At 28.4% G+C, this 9,640-nt stretch overlaps 1 protein-coding gene across 1 annotated transcript in view; it reads right to left on the bottom strand.

Moving 5' to 3' along the window:
• Positions 1–4,353: 4,353 nt before the first annotated feature.
• The window catches only part of LOC105362055 (verprolin), an 8,770-nt gene continuing 3,483 nt past the window's right edge, over positions 4,354–9,640 (bottom strand). The window contains exons 5-6 of the mRNA XM_011499380.1: positions 9,235–9,629; positions 4,354–4,743 (exon numbers count right to left, since the gene is read on the bottom strand). Of these exons, the coding sequence (XP_011497682.1) occupies positions 4,559–4,743; positions 9,235–9,629 (580 nt within the window). The 3' untranslated portion in view covers positions 4,354–4,558. The remainder of the gene's footprint in view (positions 4,744–9,234; positions 9,630–9,640) is intronic.

The following is a 9,640-nucleotide window of genomic DNA, read 5'->3' as shown; positions in this document are numbered from 1 at the left end:
TGTATTGTGTTCCGAGTCTTTTTCTTTTAATTTAAAATTTTACGCTTAATTTTAAAATATGTAATTACTATATTTTCAACAATATTACAAGATAATTATTTATGCACATACATTCAATATGTATCGTCATATATCAGTATTAGTTTGCTTTTCATTTTGTACGCACTCGTAGGATCTGCGAAGAAGTAGTGCATCACAACGTCATGCGATCGTTTAAGCCCTACTCTCCACAGCATCAGAAAAAAGATTTTGACTATATAGGAATTAATTAAATGTTGGAATAAAATTTTGTACGATATTTGTATTTTGCGCTTAAAACGAAAATTTACTATCATCCCCTTTCACTAAGCTAACTACAATTATTTACTATAAACCCATTATTTGCAATAAACATTTAAATATTATTAATGCTCCCTCCGTGCTCTAGTTTAACAAAAATAATCGCAGCAGTTATTATTTTATTTATTTATTTAGTTTTTAACTGCATATTTATCATCGTTATTGGTGATTATATTTTACGAACTTTTTATTGCAATATATTTTTTGCTGTGTTCTAACGTTTAGATAATAAGCTTTCCATAGGAAAAATCTTTTTTCTAGCTCTGCTAATATACTCTCGTGTAAATGCTATCAGCGATGCCAGACAAATTTTTTTAAACAGTACAATTTTCATTTATAATTTAATTGAAGAATTCTTTATGAGGAAAAAATTTTCCCGCCATTCGTGACGCTTTATATTATAAAAGAAAAGATAAACAAAAATAAATTTTAAACCATATTGTTTACGACTCTAATATAATTACTGTAAATCTTTCTTCTATCACAAAGCACTGATATCGTAATGATTTGATAAAAACATAACAAAAAAAAAAAAAAAAAAAAAAAAAAAAAAAAAAAACAAATAAAAAGAAGAGTGAGAAAAATTTAAAAAAATCTATTAGACATTAGAGTCTTTACAAAACAAACGCGTATTTCATAATTCGCTGGCAGTTCTGATAAAAGAAAACTTACTTTTTACAAGTATTTATATATTTCTTACAGATAATTTTTAGGTACAGAATCGACAAATTATTAATAAAATTGTGATGATCTTTCAAACTGTTCCCTTACTTCCTTAAATAGATTATTAATAAGTTTCTTCTGTGATATGTAATATTTACAGTTTTCACTATACATAATTATTGAAGATATAATGAAAAATAAAACTTAGATAATATTGTTAAAAGGAAGATTATCACAATTTACTTATTCGAAAGATTAATATTATTAATTATATTAGATCTTTCTTGTTTTAGAAAACAAACATCTAAGAGCAAACTAACCAAATATTTTACGCGATTTTTATAAATTATTTCTTTGAACAAACATCTTTCGAAACGCATTACTTACACTTTTTTTTTTACAAAATAAAATATGTTGTTTAAAAAACATTTTATATATTTTTGTTTTAATAGAGTTCACCTATTTTTCGAAAAATTTGCGATCGCACTGCAATCTCATATTTACTTTTAGTTACTAGCACATTATTAGTATCCACGACAAAAATATTATATTATCATATGGTTGATTATTTAGTCCTTAGTCCTTCCATAATTATAACTCAATACAAATTTATTACTAATGTTAATTTTTATATATACATATATATATATATATATATATATATATATATAATAATAATAATAATAATGTTAATTTGACGTATTAGTTAAACAATATAAATAATATGCCTTCAAATAATGCATAAAAAAATACTTTGAAAAATTAGGTGACTCGTAGATGAATTTAGTAACTTGGAAAATATTACATTTAACAAAAACTGTTGACTAATTATTATTCCAGTTTATAAGGACCAGAATATTTTAATTTCCTCTATGCATCCCGACGCATACGTTACATTATTCGTTATTTTCCAGTTGTATTTCATTAAGCAAAAGTTGCAATCTTTGTGTTAGTACAGCCCAAGTATTACTTGTGAAGAGTGAAGTTAGACATAAATAAATCTGATTATCTTAAATATATTATTAGTGTCATAATTCTATTAAGCTTAATTACGTGTTCTATTCAATTGTGCAGCATTATTTTTACTAATCAACGTTAACTTTCTTCAATTTTGACATGTCTAACATTAACTTTTTTAATACATATTTCCTTCAACATTATTATAAAACAATTTATTTTTCCTAACTTCAACTATTCTAACTTATGAATAGATTTAACTTTTGCCAATTAAAATAATAATTTAACTTTTTGATTGTTTAATTTACTGAACCATAAATTTATTTATTCATATGATCATATTATATGTACATGCATGCATCTATATACATATATATATGATACGATTATTCGGAATAACTTAAGTTCTCTTGGATAATAATTGAAAAATCAAAATATTACTGGGCGTATCAATTAAATTATTAAACTATTTATTACATTGTATTAGCTGGAAATTATCATATGGCTTTTCAATAATGTGTCCGTTTTAAACAAATTTTATCTTATTTCAAAATCATTGATAATTGTGTTTCATAAAAGCATATGTAAATTTATATTATAATTATTTATTAGATAGAATTATATTTAGTTATCAGCGTTAATTTATTGTCAAGCACGAATAGATTTTGATTTAATATGAATTCATTATTTCTTAATCTCAATATGTTAAAGTTATTATTAATGTTCTAATATTACTATTTTATGTATTTCTGTAGTACAGCATTGGACTTACATAAAGTGATATCAATTTAAATTTATATGTACATTTAAATTGAAATTATTACAATTTATAATTAATTATCTGCATGCATATTAAATTCAATCAATTTAAAAAGAGTATTGTTTGTAAAATAGAAAAATGTTAACTAATCTTGTTCAAAGCATTATTTGACGTTATTAATGTGCACTATTAATATTTTTTATACTTTTGCATATATGAGAAACTATCGACTTTATTATTCTTTAAGTTTATAACAGAAATTATATTTCTTTATATTGATTTTTAAAATGTTTACGAAAGAAATAAACACGACAATTATGTAGTTTAAAGATAACTATTCAATTTTCTAAAATTGCATTATATTTAAAAAGTTTTTTTCTTCTCCCTTATAGGAAATTCAACAACGTTAATTGAATTTTAAGTATTAACAGAGATAAGGATATTTAATTTGAATGTTTAATTTATCTTCACTCTCGTTTGATAAAACCCATAATTTCAAGCAACCACTGCTCAAATTATAAAATGCTCATCAAAAATCCCGCAAACTAACAATTACAATTATGCATATAATAACAATGAATGTATCGTTCCAATTTATACAGCTAAAAGTATTATTCATCTCTCTAGATATTAATGCAATTTATTTTAATTTTCAGTTTTTATGAATAACGCAAATTTTTAAATATTTTGAATGCAACTTGTACTCAAACAAATTAAATCTATTAATATTAATTTTATGTATCCTTAACAAATCCTTTAGCTCATTGAGATTGAGAATAAAACGAATTGCTTATTATATAAAATGAATTATCAATGTTGAACAATTAAGAATTCTTTCAATCAAAATTATTATTCGATTTATTAAATTTTGAAATAAAAAAATCTAAATATCGTATATGAAAAGTAAGAAGCACTGTATTAAATTTCATAAAAACCAATGACGAACTTAAGAACAAAGTTATAGCTACTTAAATCTGACTATTTCTCAAGCAATTATGTCATTCAAACCAAGTGATATTAACGGAGTAACGTAACAAGTAAATTTCAAATGCTTGTTTATCCTTCAAAGCGTCCCTGTATCTTTCATTCTATCCACCTCGATTGCAAAAATAAATAACTTATTCTACATAGTCAAATAAATAAATTGAGCTTTACAGTTTTCAAATGGCAATTAATCTGCATTTAAAATAGCTGTACAATAACGTACTATCAAGTTCAATCTTCACAAAGAAAATAAAAAACCTTTGGCCATTAACAACATAAATTGAAACTCTCGCTGTACTCGAACTGTGGGAAGGAGCTTCCGTTTTGTGTTCGGGTACGAAGGTACCAACTCAATAATAGTTTCTGAACATCGATTGTGCGAAGGGTCACTTTAAAGCCCGCAGGCACACCAATAGAGCGCCCCCTCGCCTAATCTTTCCCGCCTCGCTTATTCTTAACGCGCACACGCGCACACGCGCACAGACACAGTTAGCCGCGCACTATCCGAATCCTTTGATCCATTTACCAACACGCGCATATATATATACACACATAACATACATATACATATATATATATATATATATATATATATATATATATATATATGTAGATGTATGATATGTGTTTATAAATGTATGCGCGCGCGCGCGCGCCCGCGTGTGTTGTGTGAATGTACCATCAAATGATATAATACATACATGTGCGACTGTCGTCTCAATCTCTTGTCGTGCTTTTCATTATAATTCTTTGAAAGTCATTATTCGTTCATAAATAAGGCGACGGGAGATCGTCCGGGTGGCGATCTTTTCTCCAACAATTAATAAGAAAGCACAGACAAGAGCGTAGCCGTTCTTAACAGGCCGACGAAGCGGCGTTCTGCTGCTGTTGCCAATGTTGCTGCTGCTGCTGCTGTTGTTGCTGTTGTAGCTGCTGTTGATGTTGATGCTGGTGCGGCTGCCTCGCGCCCAAAGAGTGCGTGATGTTGCCAACATTGGAAACTGAACGAGCCGGGGGTGCGGGCGCCTGTTGCTTAGCTACTGTAATTGTTCAACAAACAACAATAACTCGTGTTTATTCCTTTATTTCTCAGGCGCAAATCCTCGCGAATGGCGCTCACTTATTTTCGTCAATTGTCAGAAAGCGCGATCCTTATGGTTTTCCATTTTGTTTCGCGGGTAATTGAATAATGTCAATTCAAATTTCTCGATGTTAAAAATTCGACTCATATATTGTTAATTGTAAGTTTGTTGAATTTGAGGATTAATTGCATATTAAAGAAAGAATTGTACACAAAATTATTTCATCCGAAAAAGTAACCAGGAATGCAAGGCTTCAAGTTATTTAATGTTTTAAATTAAAAGAGTACTATGATAAATTTAAAGCCGGACAATAAATATCAATTACATTGTACTATTTCATTCAAAAATTTAAAATTTTTTTCAGTACGATTTATAGTCTTTTGCTAATATTTGGATTACATAACCGAATTTAAAAACGAATGAAATCACATTGGCAAATGGATAAGAAAATACTTGGCTTTTAAAATAGTTTATAATCTATAATTAACAAATTTTAATTTCTTCGACATTCCTCGTTTATTAAAACATTATTCATGTCGCAAAAAAAAAACCTCTCTGTATAAAGTAAAGTTCCGACATGAGAAAAACTTTTGTAATATTCAAAAGCTGTGATATTATAATTTGCAGTTTTATATGTCGAGATAAAAAAAAATGAGCTTTTTGTTTTCGAGTAATTATGATTTAATTGAATAACAGAAACTTAAACTGTCTTTGTGCATCTACGTAGTGAGATTTCAAAAAATATCTACTAATAGCTAATTACCAATATTAATAATTAAATATTGAACCTTAATGTTCATTCGCTTACTGTAAATTCCTTTGATTGACGTTTGTAAAATTTAATTGTATAGCAGCCGGATTACTTATCAAATATTTACAAATTGGCCATTCATCAAATTACAGCAATTCATTTTATAATAATTGACAATTTTTTATATAAATTTTATGTAAGTTTTTCGATATTTATAGACAGAATAAATAGGAAACCCATATCAATTAAAAATAACATAATAAATTGTTTGTCAAGTGGACTTATTGAAAACCATTATTTCAGAATTTATCCATAATAATGAAAATTTTCAATCACCGTACAATATCTTATTAATCTTATTTATCTTATTTATATATTCTTTTCTTCAATTATTTTAATTTGAAAAGAAAAATAATATAAATATTTAGTTTTTCGACTTCTTAAGCGACGTAATTTGAATTTTAAAAACACCTTCAAGAATAACCTTAATACTTATGCATGAACATTTAGATATAAAGATATAGTTAAGAAATGAAAAAAAAATTTTAACACCACAAAGCCATAACTACAAAAATGTTGTATCTTTTTATTCCGTATGCAAACATGCGAAATACCGCTTCATGCCCAGAGAAAACTAGATAGTTGCTAATCAGCAATGGGTAAGAATTAGGTGAATTTTATTAATTATATGCATGAAAAAAAGGGCAGTTACATGTAGTAAAAAGAAGCAGATGATTCTTGAAAATACATACCTTGCACATTTTACTGCTTTTATTTACAATCAAATGGAAATTAATTATTAATGGACGTTGACCAAGCACATATACCCCCTCCTTTCAATATTTGTGCTTTTATATGCACTTTTTAAAATACATTATCATAATTTAATGAATCAAGTGTTAAGAATATGATATAGTTGTGAAATCATGTTTGATACAAAGAAAATCGTCATAACTTAATCATAATCTTAAATAAATATTTAATTAAATTCATGAAACCATCCTAATAATCAATGTTGCAGAAAACAGATTGCATTCACTTTGCATTAATAAGTTATTATAGTTTAATACGCACAGTGTAGGCTTAATTGTATTATTAATTTAAGTTAATTACATCAGTTCTTGAATATCTAGAATAGAAATATATTAAAATTATAATTATGGTTATTGATCTGAAGTAAAAAGAGAAAAAAGGATGTTAGGATATTGGATACATGCAAATACTAAAATATTATAAAATTTTTTTTAAATATTTACATTTTTATTAGACTAATAATTTGACTAACAATAAATAAATTGTCATATAACACAGAAACCTCATAGTAGCGTTGATATGTTAGTTATGCAAAATATGATCATGAAAACATGAAAATTAATTACAACGACAGTTATTGTTGACTCAATACTATATAAATTAATAAAAATGTTTTTAGATTTATAAGGCTTATTTTTAATACCTAAATTGCATTATAATTTTATACTTTCGTTTGATTGTCTAACGTAGTAAATGAAATGTTTTCTAATTTAAATTTCCAGTCTTCTTTGCATCACTAATAAAAGTACGAACGCGTGCTAGAATTGTTGTTTGTCAATTTTATACATTGATTCATTTTTAATAGATTGAATAAAAATAACTAATTACATTGACATTTCCTCAATATGTATTATTGATAACATTCGATTGAGCTTCAACAGTAGTTGAAGACGACATAGTCTTAATCTCTTTCAATCAATTTTTAATCAACAAACGTAATACATAATTTGCAAAAGTAAATTAAAAAAAAAAAATAAATAAATAAATAAATATATAACCGACGTAACAAATGGTTAGAAATAAATTTTATATTTTATTACTAATCACATTATGCATAGTATTTCGTATCGCATACCGCTAAATACTAAAAATCTTTAAGTCGAATAATGTGACGAGGATTTAACTTAAAACTCATTTTCAAATTTACATTTGATTTTAAATTAATAATAAAAAAAAAAAAAATAATAATAATAATAATAACAATAAATAAATAAGAGGTTAAATATATGCATTATAAGTATAAATATCGTCAGGAATAATGAAATAAATAATAATTTGAACGAATTCAATTTGAAAATAACTACTGGCTATTTAGCAATCACAATAAATTTGAAACTGACTATTTTCTTAATATTTAGAGAATATAAAAAACTGTAGATAAAGCAAACTTTTCTTTTACATTGAACGTATTTAGTGTTTATTTGCATGTGACTTATTTAAATTTGTTTTGTCTTACTAACCTCCTTTTTAAACACATGAGAGTTTAATTTTGTTTATACTCATGAGAACAAAATTCGAGGTTGCGATAAATTAAGTAATTAAGTTCAACCGAGCAACAACCATCCTATAAACGTTGTCTAGTTTAAACCATTAGCGTTTCAGATCATTTTAAAAGCATCAAATAAAATGGAAAATTGAAATTTTTATTCTTTAAATTTAATTACAAAAATATTGGGATGTACTTGTATCTTTTAACATATAAAGACATTATATGTTATATTCGACATTATTGCAATATTTACAATAATTTGAATTTTATGTAAAATTACTAAATAAATAAATAAATAAATAAATAAATAAAATATATTACACTTCGTAAATATTAAAAATATCGAAGGCTTATTCGAAGTGAAATTAAAGCACGCAAATTTTAAAGCGTTATTTTACATGAAGTGATTTTATATAAAGCGAAAAATACCATTCTCTATGGTTTTAGATCTAGATAACATTGATGAATAATCCAAAGCTTTCCCTTTTCCCAACAAGAGTGTATAAAAATGAAAATGGAGTATATAATCTAACACATATTACGCGTCTAACGAGGGTACGAAGTGGATAGCTAATTTAATTGATCCACAAATTATATTTAGTACTATTATGTAGCAAATTTTTAGTCCAACGGCCGTTTCTTTTCTTTTAGTTGGGTTCATGCATTCTTAATATAATCAGGTATCATAACACCATATGCCACTATATCCATAAGCAATTTATCACTATTTCAAAAAGCATAGCAACAAAAAAGTTTAATGTGAAATCCATACAAACATTATTCACGAATCAATATGTCTTTAGAGGAACTATTTTGTATTGTAATTCAATAACCACCGAATATTATTAACAATAATAACGAAAGAGAATGGATAATATTATTTACACATTCGTATGGTTACCTTTAAAAAAAAATATTATTTCCATATTCATGTCTTCCATCTTATGCATGAATACAAAATACATTTTCGCATCTTCTAGTATCTACAATCGCAAAAAAGATGACATGCAATCCCATTCGATACTAAGTAAATCTTTTATAAAGATTACGATTAAAGACCACAGCCACCATTATTATCAAAGATAGCCTACAGATTACTAATGGACACACGGTCGGCCCCAGCATATCAAGATAAGAATCTCACATTAAATCTTTTTCACGGGCTTAAGAGTCGAACGAAGAGATATAAAGAATGCAAAGAAACATAAGCGAAGGGACGAGGGGAGAGTGAGAGAGATGAGATGATAGGAGTGAGGGGAAAGGATTTGGTGGGTGGATGTGTGTGCATTTGGGGGGTGGGGGTTGTAATGCCAGAGCGATCAAACGTCGAACTCGGAGGACTGTCTCTTCAAGGCAAATGACAACAGTCCTCCCAAAGGTCTGTGGCTCGGCTCACCGGTTTTGCTGTTGTAGACTTTGGTGACGCCTCGGTAGGGCTCGGGCGCCGGGAAGGTCGCTATCGAATGAAACATGTCCACGAAGCGAGCCTCAAACTCAGCGGGTCCAAGGGGCATCTGTCCGTTGCGCTGTTGCTGCTGGAGCAGCGACTGGCCCCGGGTCGGGGGCGTTGGGGGTGGTGGCACCGGAGGTGCGAGCCTCGAAGCCGAGGCGCAGCTGCCTGCTGGCCCCGAGGACGAGCGATGGGGAAGCGGCGGGGGAGGGGGTGGCATCGTCGGGGCCCGACATGGGGGCGGAGGTGCGACCCTCGTTATCGGTGCGCCGCCGTTACTCCGTGATGTCGGCGGTGAAGGAGGTCGCACCACCGGTGGCCTCAGGATTCGGTTCGACGGCCTCTGCTAGCG

This window comes from Ceratosolen solmsi, unplaced genomic scaffold (genome assembly GCF_000503995.2).
Source record: "Ceratosolen solmsi marchali unplaced genomic scaffold, CerSol_1.0 scaffold2, whole genome shotgun sequence".
Taxonomy (NCBI): Eukaryota; Metazoa; Arthropoda; class Insecta; order Hymenoptera; family Agaonidae; genus Ceratosolen; species Ceratosolen solmsi.
The sequence above is the reverse complement of the archived record's forward strand: the minus strand, read 5'-3'. Positions and strand labels throughout refer to the sequence as shown.